Genomic DNA, 15,341 nt, shown 5'->3' on the forward strand with positions numbered 1-15,341 from the left:
TGAAGGCTATAGGGCAGGGTTTGATTCATGGTCAGCCCAAGAGGAAAGCAATGCTCTTTTTCACCTTGGTGCTCCTTGCTTTCTTCTTTGACATGAAGTAGAGGTAGTTGTACCTCAGCATCTTGGAAAGCCTCTTCTTGTCTTTCTTTCCACGAGCTGAGGTGGCAAGGCCACCAAACCCCTACACAGGGATTATTGATTCAGGCTGCTCCACAAAGTTAGAATTGATACCGGTGGGAACTAAGATTGCTGGAAATAGCTCTCCTTTTGTTTTTGCATGCCTATTATCTATAATCTATATATCACCTATGATGTTGTTTTCAAGCATTGCCTAAAAAGTCTCTAGCATTGATATACATCTGCGAAGATTTAGCATGATATGTGTCATTTTCAAGCACTGACTGAACAGTCTCTAGCTTGATACATGTAAAGATTAAGAATGCCATAGAGGTGATGGCTGTGGAATGGCAGGGGGGAGGGGAAGTAAAATGTGAAAAGGAGGGTGGAGGGAGAAAAAAAAAAGTCTGTGAAAATGGGTGTGATGCAGAATTATTCAAGCCAGAGAGAAATGTAAAAGACATTTTGAAATTTAATTGGGATAGGTGGAGAATGTTCTGAGTTTTGGAATAGCCCGCATGGTCATATTTCTTTACTCCCATGAAATAAGCAGCATGATTTTATGCATATTTTAGACATCTATTGTTCTATTTATTCAACTTTGTTGGCAAAACCAAACTGTGGCAAACTTTAATATACAATGCTTTTATTGTGTGTAATTTTTGCTATCCTGAAATAAACATTATTCTACCAAAAACATGACTGACATGAAAGCAGCAGCCTTATATGATAATTAAGTTTCCTATTAAATTTCCATTTATTTTTGATTTGACTCTTTTTTCCCATTAAATTTTGTCCTCTGATTTTGAAAATAGGATAGGTCAAAACAAAATGCCGAGCTATTTATTAGAATCCATAAATCCTACTTTCTTATGATACTGTAGTAATTTGGCATTCATAATATAAAGTCAACAAGAATACTTTACATTCGTAATAAAACATCAGAGTCACAAAATGTGCAAGGTGTCTTCTGAGTATTCAGTTGGAGACTTGAGCTATCTAATTTCTTTCCAAATATTTATTCATTTTCACTCCTAGTTCATTCACACTTTTATCACAACCAATTTACCATATCTTTATTGAAGTCTTCCTCTTTCAGATTCACCCCCTGCTGAATTTCAGCCTCCAGTGGTTCAAGCAATTTTTGTATATCTGAGTTAAACTGCTCCAATTCCTTCAAAGGAATGGAGGCCTAAAAAAAAAGATAGTGCTAATTTAAATCAAAATTACTTTTTATTAGAAACATAAACCAAAAGAAATACATTTGCTCAACCTCCTGTTGCTAAACTAATGACATGCATTATGTTTCCATATTATATTTTATGGAAGTTTTTGAAATACAACTGGGAATGTACCTGAGGATATGAATGGACATTTAACATCATCAGAGCCGAACATACAAGCAAGATAATGCAATTCATCCTTCTGTAGTATCAACAAAACTCAATTCCCATATATTCATTGGGTTAATTTTTACTATTCTAAATTTGTATTTTATCTTATTTTAAATATTCTGATATAAATACCATTTGGTTAAATATGTTTCATTCATCGAATAGCAGTTATCTCGGGTAGAAATGCAGAATTGTTACCTTATTCTTAGAAAAACTACAAGGAAATATGCTTAGATATTTTAAATGACATTTTTACCATGGCAAAATTGACAGGCATACTCTCACAAGAGAAACAATGCCATTAGCTTGCCTTAGGAATGCTTTCTTTGGTGGCACAAAATAAATTCAAATGAATGACCCCAGAATGTGCCAGATAAAAAATCCTAATATAAAAGTTTTCTAACCTTACAAGCAACACAATCTCTTTAATTTTGAAATTTATAATGACCATAGACCCATAAAATCTTTAAAATTGCTTCTTTTACTAAACAAACCACTTGAAAAATCACGAGTGAAACTACACTAAAATTCAAAGATAAATTCAGAAGAGTAGGTAATATGTAATTATTGAAGTTCAGTTAAAATATTTTTACATTATTGATCTTTACACCATATTCAATTTCTTTGTATTAAAATACTAGAAGATATTTTATACCTGACAGTTTTTGAAAACTCATAGATGTCACACAGGAAGTATGATTTTCTTACAGAGCTAAAGGCTCTCCCTTTGTAAAACCAATTCAGGGGCATCCCTCTGTGTCTTATGTTGAGGACTGCATTCATCAAATTTTGTCCCACCTACTCTTCCACATCATATTCCCAATAATAGCTTCACTACTTCTTGATTAGAGGGCAACTTCTAGTGGACAAAAAGGATATGTATTCAAGGAAAAACCAAAGATCTAAAGGTAGTCAGTCTGTTACTAATGAGGAGGTGAATAGTCAAATCCTATCCATCAGGGCATGGTTCTCATATGCTATATGAATGAACACATATATTCTAGGCACTTCTATACATGCAAGAAACTGTTTCTGGACTTTTTGTAAAGTGACTTATTTTCAGTACTATTTTTAAAATCCAAATCATCATTTATAATTTGAAATATCATAATTGTCTCTTGAATCATTGCAGACTGGGAGTACTGTAAATATGCCAAAAGAATGTTTTGGTATCTGTATTAACAAACTTTTATACTTCAAATCATATATTACTCAAAGATTGAAAAAATATAGAAATTAATATCCTTTAGAATTATAACTATACAATATTAATTTGGTGGTGCTTCATGCTAATGAATTGCAATTCACATTTGCTAATATATAATAACAGCAACTGCACTCTTCTGCATAATTATGTCAATATATGATGATAGCCAAATAATATCCCAACTAACTTTTGAGTACATGGATGTCAAAAGAACATGGGTCTATCTGCAGCCAGATTCACTTGTGCCCTGTCTAGTTCATCTTCTCTCTACATACTCAAATAGAGTAGTTTCAAAAGCTCAGAATTTGGTCCTCTGTACCTCTTTTCCAATGTTCCTTCCATAAAAATTGTATTATCTTCCATGAAATTAGCTATCACTTTCATATTTCCCAAATATTTATCTTTAGCTGTGACCACACCCTTGAATTCCAATCTAGACTCTCTAGTTGAGTTCCCACTTGAAGCCCAACAGGTCCAGAACTCAGCTCAGTGACTTTCCCCTCAGCTGATTACAATACCAACTTCCTTAGTTCTGTTAATAGAATGCCATTTTATTATACAAACACAAACCATGCTCTCCTTTAACCTCTTCACTCTAATGCTTAATGAATATAAAATAATTGTCTATTCATTCGATGTGACTCACTTCCTTTCTATTCCCAGAGAGGCCATTTTTTCTAATCCTCACACATAACTAAAGCAATAACCTCCTGACAGATGTACAATCTCTGTGTCACCTTACTAGTTCTATCCTGTGCACTGTGATCAAGTCAATATTTATGTGTCTACCAAAGAAAAGCAGAATAGAGCCCAAACTCTAGCATAAAAGTCAAGGCTTTCTCTCCAGGCTTATGTACTTATTGCAAGGCCATTGGTGGGCTCCTGTTATCCGTTCCTCAAGGCCCTTACAATGTTTTTCATCTTCTGAAGAAGAGCGTAAGCTCCTGAGTGATAATGCCTGGATTGAATCTTGGCTGCCTCATGTAACAGCTGAGAGATCTTGGACAAATAACCTATACTTGCTAAGCTTCAGTTTGTTTGAAAAATGGGGATAAGAAAAATATCTTCCTCATAGAGCTGTTATGAGGATCAAATGTGTTAGAATGGTGTCTGGTATATAATAAATGCTCAATAAATGTTAGTTATTTTTTCTCTCAAAACCATACCCATCTTTTGGCTCAGTTCAAGACCTTCTTCTTTGGAAAACAGATGGTTTATGAAGGATAAAATAAATGCTCCTTGACACAGTGAGTTTTGACTTTGCTAAGGTACCTGGACAAAGTCACGAGATTCTGATGGCAAACATGGAGAAATTGAGACTTCAATTTTCTAAAGTTGTATCATTCTGAACAAGAAAACATTTTGATTAATTAATCTATATCAATGTAGAATCTTAAGGAAAATGCCTGGGGGCTTTGAACTTATTCTGCTCTGTGAAATTCATTCATTGGGCATTTAATTGGAGATGCAATAGGTATCCATAAAACAGAAAGTGAGAGGGGTGAGTTCCATAAATACCCCGTGAAGATGAGGAGTCTGTTCAACCTAAAGTCATTCCTGGCACATGTAGGCATTCAGTAAACAAATATTTCCTGAAAAAATATGTAAATGAATAACTGATTACTAGGGTGGCAGAATGAATATTTCAAGGATCGCTTGAATGACCTGGAATTTTAAATAATACAATTTTTATTGTATAAATTTGGAAAGACCTGACTGGTCAGCATTACATGTGTGAATATATATTAGCTGCTGGCCAAATGCTAACAACAGCATGATACCGCCTGGTACAATAATAAAATTGGCAGATGCAAACAGACTTTAGGATATACTACTATAAAATGAATAACCAATTCTTCAAGCAAGACAAACCAAACTCAGACTTCATTACTAGGGTGTTTAGGGTCCCGATTTCCAGATCCAAGACTACTCTATATTTGTTAAAAAGGCCACTATAAGGAGTAGGGATTTGAATTATTCTGTGCAGTTCCAAAGTGAATAAATTGAGTCAATGGGTAGAAAATTTTTGAGGCCTTTTTTAAAAAGAAACTAATTTAAAGTAGTGAGTTTCCCATAGCTGAAAGAAGAGAAGCAGAGGTTGGATATTGATATATTATGGCATAGTTTAGAAAAAGACCCTTTACACATGGTTACTTCCCTGAAACTGCATACTCTACACTAAACTCTCTCCTTTGAATTCAAAGTATCCTTTGTTTACCTACATCAGTGCTATCCAATAGAAACATAATGCAAGTCATGCATGTAATCTTAAATGGCTTAGTTGTCACATGAAAAAGCAAAAAGGAACAGGTGAAATTAATTTTAATAATATATTTATTTACCTAATATGTCCAAAATATTAGTATATAAATCTATACTCAACATGAAAATTAATGAGATGTTTTACATTCATTTTTTCATACTATGTCTTAAAAGTCCACTGTGTACTTTAAATTGATAGCGCATCTCAATTAAGAGTATCCACATGTCAAATGTACAGTGGCCACATGTGGCTAATGGCTATAGACCGATAGTAACTATTATAACCATGACATTGAAAAGAATCAATAGCTCATTATTAGTTTGGGATGTGTCCTATAAGAAATGCCTTACTAATAATAGTTAAAATATTGATGTTTTATTTAATAAATTGGAATGGCTTTCGATTATTCATTTAAGATCAGTCTCATTCACTTGCATTCAGATACGGTTTTTTGAGAGGAAACTTCTGGAAGCACATGGGGATAGGAAAGCTTATAGGAGTGGTTGGATATGTTAAATCAAGACTATTTCTCATTTATGTGAAATTCTATATTGTGTTTCAATATTTTGTACACATTTGAAGATAATACTATGTGATTTTCAAGCATTTAGGCTTTGTCTTTCTAAATATATTTTAAATCCTTGAAGGTAGAGAATATATCTTATACTACTCTGCAATTCACATAGCAAATAGAACACATTTTGTATACAGAGAAGATGCTTATTAAATCGAATACTGGTTTTAAAACTACTAGTACATTAGTTGAATTAGCCAGTGACAATGTTACAACCAAATTACCATAAATACTCATTCCAAACACTATTGTACTGGTCATGTTACAGGCCAGATCAGACCAGCCATTTGATATCCATGTGACTAATATTCTTAGTTGGACCACAAGGAGTTGGAAAAACTTTACTATATTCCTTAGGAGTTGACTAGTTCACGATTAGGTCATGACAACACTAATTTTGAAGATTGTTTTTCAGTCATTTAAAGCGTCATATGTCATTCTTGAGTCTCCATTTTCTTAATAATTTAGAATTCTTATAAAACCTTATCAAAGAAATGCATAATAAGCAAGGATCTAAAATTCAATATCTCATTCTTGAGTCTTCAAAGTTTAAAATATCTAAAGCATTATAAAATGCCCACCTATTCAATTCAGAATTATGATAAATGGCCTAAAGCAGTTAAAATAAATGGTTAATAAATCATCTGAGTATCTGTGTGAATTACTTCTCGCTTTTTAAATATATATATGTATATATATATATATAACCACAGAAGAATTAGTTTCACAATTAAATTGTACAATGTTAGACAGTATACACAAGATAGTTTTAGAATACTCAGAAAACAACCAAACAGAAGTTAAAATATCATAGGAGAAAGTATATGCCAAGCATAGGTTTTGCACAATTTAATTTATTTGCTTACCCTTTCATTTAAGATTTTTAGCATGACTGTATAGCCATACAAAATACATATAAATTAGAACAAAGGGAAGTTTAATGGCCAAACAGATAAACAGACACAAAAGAAAGAAGAGACAGAGAAACTAAGAAAGACAACACTTTGTTTTTTCCTTCATTTTTTTAATGTTGTTTGAAATTACTTAACAACTATCGATTGTGCTTTGCTGTGTGATTCAAGGATTAATGAAATTTAAGGCTTTGTTAAAGTTTTAATATTAAAGGTGACTTATATAACACATTAACAAACAATAACAGACTCAAGAAAAGTGAAATCAATTACAAACTTATTCATCATGAATTGAAAGCATTAAACGTTACTCAAATACACCTTATCATTTAAAATTGAGTTTTCTTTGGTTAAATATTACTTGCAAACATACATAGATACACTAACATAATAATGACTGTGTTTACACAGACACCAAAGTAAACATTTGTTAATCTGGAATATGTAATCTCAGCAACCAGAATAAATGTCCACTATATTCAAATTACAGTAAAAGCTAAATTGAAAATAAATAATCGAAACACTACAGATTGGTTTAAGATTATTTCAAATCAATGTCTCTTTTTTCCATTCTGTAGATTTGAAAATGTATTTCTTATCATTACAATATTAATTTAGAAAAAAAGATAATAATAATAGAAACCAAAATGAATAAAGTTCCATGGACCAGTAATACCCTGTAGTACAGAAAAGACAGATTGCTGATAGGCTAGGAAGAATTATTTCCAATCATTTTAATTTTAGAGGGAAGAAAATGTACAAAGAAATATAAGAGTAGGACAAAGATAATCAAATAAAGTTGTAGGCAGACTTATTTATTTATCCACTTATTTTAAATTATAAGAGCAAACTACTAGAAAATATAAAAAAATACGTAAAAATTAAATTGTTTCAGAATGGTAACATTTCCTTGATTGCATTCTTTTAACATTAGGTAAGGAATTGGTTTACATTTAATGCCTTGATGAAGAAAACGTGGAATTTTTTCATCTTCCCAGATTATAAGACATAACCCAGTACATCCCTATTGATTTGAATTGGTGAGATTAAATTCATAGGCAGACATTTCAGATTTGGTTACAACATATATTAGTTGGTTAAGATATATTGGAGGGTCAAGAGTCGGCCCACTCTTTAAATTTAACTTGAAATGTTTCTCTACCTTGTGTTTATATGAGCTTAACAATAGCAAATGAAATAGGAGAGAACATTCGATTCCAAAATATATGGCGGAGACACAAATTAAAAGCCAAAAGTAACACTTTGGACAATTTTATATTTTTTTATTCCTCTGGAATTATTTAGTTTACTATTTTTCCTTTTTTCCTCCTTCCTTTCTCCCTTGATCCCTCCTTCTTTCCATTCCTCCATTTTGGTTTAATTCTCTTTTCTTTTAATGTAAAGAGGTATACTGAAATTAGTGTTTGAAAAAAAACTGGACATTTTAATGCTAACATATAATAGACCAACAATAAATATTTGCTGACATAAATAGAAGTAATTAGATATGCTGAGAGTCAGCATGGTGGAGTGGACAAAGCAACAGAATGGAATCTCACATTTTCTAAACAGACTTGGGCAATTTGTTGATTCTCTCACAACCTCCTCTAAATATCTGAAAGTCTCTGGTCCCCAGAATGATTACTTTTGCAATTGCTGATTCTAGCTGGAGGAATAATTTAATTCTCTACTAATCATGTAACACGTCATAACGTTTTCTAAGTTTTCATCTATGTTTTTGTTACAATTCCCTTGTAGAAAATTTTACTTAAATGGTTATTTATTTAAGAAGGATAACTGTACCCTCTAAAGGGCCATTTACTCTTGTGTCAGAGAAGATGTTAAATTAGAATACAATTAGAAATAGACTGACAAGGGGAAAAGATCAATATCTTTGTATCAATAAAACTGATTATAGAAAATTAAATTTCAAATATATTTTCAAACTAAATAAATATTAATTTGGCATTCTAAATCATATTCACACAATGCATAATTTATATTCCACTGATGTTTAGGAGAACAAAAATAGGTCTGAACTATCATTAAAGTATTTATACATTACTTTTCACATACAAAATCACTATTTAAGATAGATTAGGCCCAACCATGTGTTTTTGCAATGATATATAGTTAAATGGACAACCCATTGGCTCTTTCATACCCCCTCTAAATAACCTAGAGTCTCTGGTCTAATGAATGATAGCTTTTGCATCTGTTGACATCAACTGGAGATAAATAATTTGAAACTTTTAAATATTTGAATAATGGATATTGACATACATGATGCCAGATTGTCTAAGCCTCATGTTACAGCTTAAATACATATATATTTCACCTGCTACATGAAATCTTATTAGCAATTTTTAAGGTCCATGTGGAAATTAAAGAACATTTAGTACATATATCCTCATAGCACCTAAGTCTTAGTAAAGGAACAAAGACAGAGAAAATAAATTCACCTTTCTTTTGGTTTGTATCAATTTCCAGCTATAATTTAGCTCCTTAGAAAATTGAACTATTAATATTTCTAAACCTCTAGAAGCAAACATCACCTAACTAAGCCAATTATGCATATAACTTTCATTATAGGATGTTGCAACAAAGTGAATTAATTGCTTAACCAAATAGGTTATAGTTAAATAAAATATTTGGTCAAAATTATTTTGAGGTAACAATCAGATGATATTATTTTATCTGTAGCAAATGACACACCACATTGTGGTGTGTTGCTGGAGGGGTGTTGTTTGGGAATCATGCACATGTGCATGATAGTTTTATAAGTTTACAACTTCTGTCATAACAAATATATTTTAAAAATAATAATAGGGTGGGTTGGGGGAAAAACACACCAAATGTGAGAAAATAACTATGATTAGTAGTAAGATTTTGACAGTGTTCTTTCATAGTTTGTAACAAATGTCTCATGACAACGCAAGGTGTTGGTGGAGGATTAATGTATGGGACCCCTGTAGGATGTTATGGATGTTTGCTTTGTAAGTTCACAACTTTTACTATACACTTAATTGTTTACATATGTTCATATATAAATGATATAAAGATAATAACAATCGGATTGGTTAAGGGAAAACTACTTTGTAGACCAATAATATTTTGACAATGTTCTTTAATCATTAGTTAAAAAGGTTTAAAAACAATGCAAGTTATGGGTGGTAGGGTGAGATGTTATATATGTTTGTTTGATGTTATATATGTTTGTTTTGTAAGTTTACAACTATTACGCACTTATTGTTTATGTATGATATATTTCAATAAATTAAAAAAATTTGTTTGAAGCTAGGTATTACATTACAAGTAAATTGTGATGTGCATTTTATTCATGAAATTTCATTGCAGACTGTCTCACTCTGTCTTGAAACCTGCCATTTTTGAGTCTATCATCTCCTTGGCCCACATATGTAATAATTTAACTCTGGGCTGGTTCTCAGTGTGCACAGGCCAGTGGTTCTCCAAGCCTGGTCCCTAGACCAATGTTTACCAGGAACCTTATTAGAAATGCAAATTCTCAGACTTCCACTGTATACTTATAGTGTCAGAATCTATGGCGGTTGGGGCACAGAAATCTGTGTTTTAATAATTTCTCCATGTACACGATAAAGTTTGAGAGCCACTTCTCTAGACTGACATGAGCAAATGGAGCTTACTCTTCATTGAGCACACTGTACACTCGCGTTCTTACATAGGTTTACCCTGAGTTTTTACCATTTTTGGGTTATTGGAGTAGTCACTACTCTCAGCATGCAGTTTCTCTCACCTAATTATCTGTGAACATATCTTGGTCCACCATTAAACAATAAACCTTTTGAGTCCATCCCATCTTCCCTAGCAATAGAGCTCCCACATTACCAAACACTGTGCCCTGGAAACAGTATATTGTAGGTGAGAATTCATTCAGATCACTCCCTTTTCCCAACCCTTTCTTCATCAGTTTTTTAAGATCCACCTGAAATATCATCTCTATTGTGATGGTTTGGGTCTTTTGTGGACCTCAGAAAAGTATGTTCTTAAAGTTATTCCATTCCTGTGGGTGTGAACTCCTTGTAAGTAGGATCTTTTGGCAAGTAGCAGCTTAACTTGAGATGTGACACACCTCATTTAGGGTGGGTCTTAATCCTCTTACTAGAGTCCTTTATAAAAGGGGCACTAAAAACTGACACACAGAGAAAAAGCTGCAGTGACAGAAAGAAACCACATATGAAGCAGCCCAAAGCATAACTAGTCACAGGCCTGAAGGAGACTGGAGAGAAGGGTAGGCCACTATTATACCCTGCCGTGTACTTGATAGCTCACAGCTGCAACTTGGTGAGGAAGCATCTCTTGATGATGTCTTTAGTTGGACATTTTCACAGCCTTGGAACTGTAAGCTCCTAACCTAATAAATTCCTATTATAAAAGCCATCCCATTTCTGGTATATTGCATTGGCAGCCTTCAACAAATGAAAACATCTACCAAATTACTGCCTCCCTTCTTCAACTTGAATTCTGCTTGCCATAAGCAAGCAGACTAAGTAATCAGTTTTTTCACCTTTCCCATTTCCCTTTCTATGCTCTGTCTCCTGAAACTCTTTTCTTGGTAGCATCTTTCCAGCATGCCACCACATTCAGAGACCCTAATGCAGAGAGAGTTGAGGCAAGGTACCCTTATCCAGTGTGCCATACACATTAACCAGGCCTCTAAAATTATCTCTGTGTCATTTTCATAATTCTGATCCTACCCTATTAAAACTGATTTCCTCAAAATGATTTCATAGATATTAAGAAATATTAAACTTTCTTAAAGCTAAATGAAACTGGAAGTGGTAGCGTTTTTTTTTTGTATGATAAGGGCCATATTTAGGGCAAGCAGAATTACCTAGCAATTCTTAAATTGGTTCCCTTGATTATCTGTAAGGGTGGTCCTTGCAAAGGAAATAGCAAAGACATTTCTCTTCGGCTCCATCCCATTCCAGCAGAGGCCAGGAGGAGAAATCAGTTATTCTTCCATTATTTTTTCCCATGAATTTATTTGCCTCATTCCTAAAAACTGGGAAACTGGGCTATCAAATCTAATAAATGTATGGAAAATATTGCTATTAATGATTTTTACCATTTCATATGTGCATATTAATTTATATATATATATATATATATTTAATGTATGCTTTTACCTACTCTAGGTCCACAATTTTGATGTGAGGGAAAGACGGGCATCATCTTTCTACTTTTGTAGATGGAAATGAGACTCTGAGAAGTTAAGGGGCATATCCAAGTTCATACAACTAGTAATGAGGTCAGATAGTTCTCAAAGGAAGTTTTGGGTCTTTAAGCAAGAATTTCTTTTCCTTTTATCATATTGCTCCTATTAATGGCTAAAATTCCCACTTCCAAGAGTTGTACCTTTCTAAACATTCCTAGGCCAATATACCTCAAGGGGCCACTGCTTTCTGAGTTTGGAATTTCTTGCCATGGATAGTCCTTGTAGAAGACACAGGGGAACCCAATTTTGTATTCTTCACCAAACAGTGAAACCAGGATTTATCAGTGAGTTTTCAGGATAGATTTTTGCTCAACTTAATTGCCCTTTCAATTTGATTTTTAAAAGGCTATCCTGAAATTAGTTCTTATACTCAGTCTATGGTCTACCTATACTTACTTACAACCTAATTTTATTTGTTTGTTTAATCACCCTAGATTTTCCCCAGGTTATTCTCATAGGCAAGCCTAGCTATATATGAAAGCAAATTCCAGCCAGCCTTACCTGCATTGACTGTACTATACTATGAGCTTGCCTTTAGGATCAAAGGCTATGCCTGAGATTTCCAGCACTTCTCTGTTTTCCCTACCCAATAAATAAACACACACATACACACGACCATTAGGTAAAATCTCTCAAATTCCTTATGGCATCAAAAAGAGATCATTGATCTGTCAAAATTTAGAACTGGTAGGAACTTTTGAACTAATCTAATCCAGAAATTTTATACCATGTACCATGAGCTGAATTTTACCTCAGGTACTTCATCAAAGAGAGGAGAAAGTTAAAAGGGCAGAAATCTTCCCATCCAGTTATTCCACTGTTAGCCCTTTTATACTTTGTGTTCTAAATAATAACTCCTCTATTTTGTGTTGGGGGGGGGGGATGTTTCCCTTTAAAAACCACTAATCTAGGTCAACTCCTTTATCTGAAAGGGTAAAACGGAATTGCAAAGAAATCATGCATCATGCCTAATATTGGCAAATTTAGGCCTAGAATTCAGTCTTCTGCTAAATTCTTTCTCAATCCTGGGATTACTTCATGACTAACTGAACATCTCCATGAACACAATTTGGGGTTAAACATTTTTTAAGATTACAATAAGTATTTTTTCCTGTGTCTGCAAAACACAAAATGAAAGTATCATTTACATCTTTGTATCTTCCCACACCCTTAGCCTGATAGATGCTCAATATCATTAGTTGATGCAATTAATAAATAAGCAAAGTTAACATTTTTATCTCCATATTTATGATTTCATCATCATGATAGATCATAAGTATTTTCTCACAGCTCAAAAACTGTATTACTATTTCACCCAGTTATCTTTACTAATTTGGGAAAAAAAGGAATACTTTTTAGAAATGCCATAATTTTATTAATATAATTGAAAATATTGCTTTAAAATATCACATGCCTTTCTTCTGCAGAGAAAATAAAATAAGCTCATTGAATGGCTCATTTGATGCATTATTTTAGGAAGCATATCCACAAGTTTGTTCAGAATATAGAAATAAAATTCACAAATGCAACTCAGCATGTTAAGTCTATCAGCTTCTATGGTGGAGGATGCATTCTACCTATTTTCAATATCTGCAAATCGCAATATTGTGACTTAATTGATCTCAACCTACTGGGGAATGAATCAAGAAAATAATACTCTCTTTTCTCTGGAAGTTTCCATAGCTTAATGATTTACTTAAAAGTTTATATGTGTGTGTGTGTGTGTGTGTATGATGGCAAGAATAAAAAGCTTAGTGACAAAGTAGTAGTAGCAATGAAGAATTAATTTTGTAGATGATTAAAATAAACAACCTCTGGTTTTTTAGTTAGTACATAAGCTATTGATATCTTCAGAAGTAAAAGTGATTGTCCTTTTAAATAGTTGAATAAATATTTATATAAATCATTTATACCCTGAAAATAAAATGTTACCGCCTATCGGATATTTTTCTGTTGAGAATGACTAATTAGAAATAAATATTAAGAGTAGAGCTATGTGGTTAACTTAAATAGTGATGAATTAAGGCAAACAAACATCTTTTTGCTTTGAGAAGGTATTGTATGATGGGCTACTTTGTGTCATATGCAGAACATATTTAGAATTCATTATATCACAATCCATGTATTTTGGAGACTCCTTTAAATACTTACTATCATGTATAGCACAATGACACTTCGTAATATCTTAGGAAGTGAAGCAATTGTGAAATCATGCTATTATTTTGTGTCTGAATTTATCAAAATAACTTTTCCAAAACATTCTGGGAATTGCCACTTACCTGACATATTACATTATACATATTTTTCAAAAAACAGCTTTTTTTTTACTCAAATGAAGATTACTGTAACTATCTATATACCTAAATGCACATACTTATAATACATGTACATTTGTATTTGAAAGCATACCTTATATACTGAAAAGTGCACCAAACTATATTTAAAACACCTCTCAAAGAAATCAAACTCTATAATACTATATTTATAAATTACTATAAGCTAAGTATTAGATATGATTTTATCTTCATTAAATGTTACACAAATATAAAGGATTTTCATGCAAAAGCCCCATATGCCCTAGCTCTTCATTAAATAGAATAAATATGAATAGGCTTACAAAATTACAAAAATTAGGAAGTATAAGCTTTTCAGTTGTTTTCATGGCTTGAGCATTTCATTATAGCCTAATGGATCTCTGTCACAATGTCTGGAACTTGCAAAAAAAAGTTAATTACACACACACACACACATACAAGTACACACAACTAATAAAGTGGTATTAACATACCATAGATCATGCGAGAGATATACAAGGCCTTATTTTGGATAATTCATCCACATTACACACAAGCAATATTATATTTGGCAAAATATGTCAGCATTGCTTTCTTTAGATAGATGTCTTTTGTGCTTTTTTGTGTGTGTTGCCTGCAGCATGCTATTTGTTACTTTGCTGTAGGTGACCCTGATAGTACATACATAAACCAGTGTAGAATGTAGTTCTAAAATAGCTGTGGCAGAAAAAAAAAAAAATATATATATATATATATATGAGAAAAAGAGACATTGACTTATCTCCCCAGAAATTCAGGGGTAAAATTTCCTTAAATACATTTTGGCTTCGTTTTCCTTTTGAAAACCTTGTTGCAGGGCTTGTTTGCCCCCTTCAGAGTATTGCGTAACCTTCGCAAGAGATCATTTAGCACTAGTTTCCACCTTGAGGCAGATCTTCCTACCTTTCCAGTATTAATTCTGTGAGAAATGGCTGCAAATCGATGGTTGAGTTCTGAGATTTTGGGCTCTACTACTTTCCTGCAGTGGTTGCCGCGGTTTGCCATCAAGTTTGCTGCTTGGTCGCGCGTGGAGTCCACCTTAGGGCGCATGTCATTCATTTCAGTCTTTAAACGCTATAACCCATGAGCAAGAGACAGGGCTTCAAGTTAGTAAAACATGGAAAGTAAACGAGGGCGGGGGGGGTTGTGGGGCAGGAGAAGTGAGAGGAGAGAGAGAAGAGGGAGCAGGAGGTAGCATGCAGAGGAGTAGAGACTGAGGGAAAAAGCCAACTTCCAAAACACAGGAGTAGAATCAAACTACGTGTGATCTCAGGAAAACAGGTCT

General features: G+C 33.2%; 1 protein-coding gene across 3 annotated transcripts in view; it reads right to left on the reverse strand.

The window, feature by feature from the left end:
* DMD (dystrophin) overlaps nt 1-15,341 on the reverse strand; it is a 2,676,723-nt gene that overhangs the window by 1,309,730 nt on the left and 1,351,652 nt on the right. For all 3 annotated transcript variants that reach the window (XM_058291720.2, XM_023592525.3, XM_058291721.2), the window contains 2 exons: nt 14,960-15,130; nt 1,187-1,309 (listed from right to left, as the gene is read on the reverse strand). In XM_058291720.2, the coding sequence (XP_058147703.1) occupies nt 1,187-1,309; nt 14,960-15,130 (294 nt within the window). The remainder of the gene's footprint in view (nt 1-1,186; nt 1,310-14,959; nt 15,131-15,341) is intronic.

Source organism: Dasypus novemcinctus, chromosome X (assembly GCF_030445035.2).
Source record: "Dasypus novemcinctus isolate mDasNov1 chromosome X, mDasNov1.1.hap2, whole genome shotgun sequence".
Taxonomy (NCBI): domain Eukaryota; kingdom Metazoa; phylum Chordata; class Mammalia; order Cingulata; family Dasypodidae; genus Dasypus; species Dasypus novemcinctus.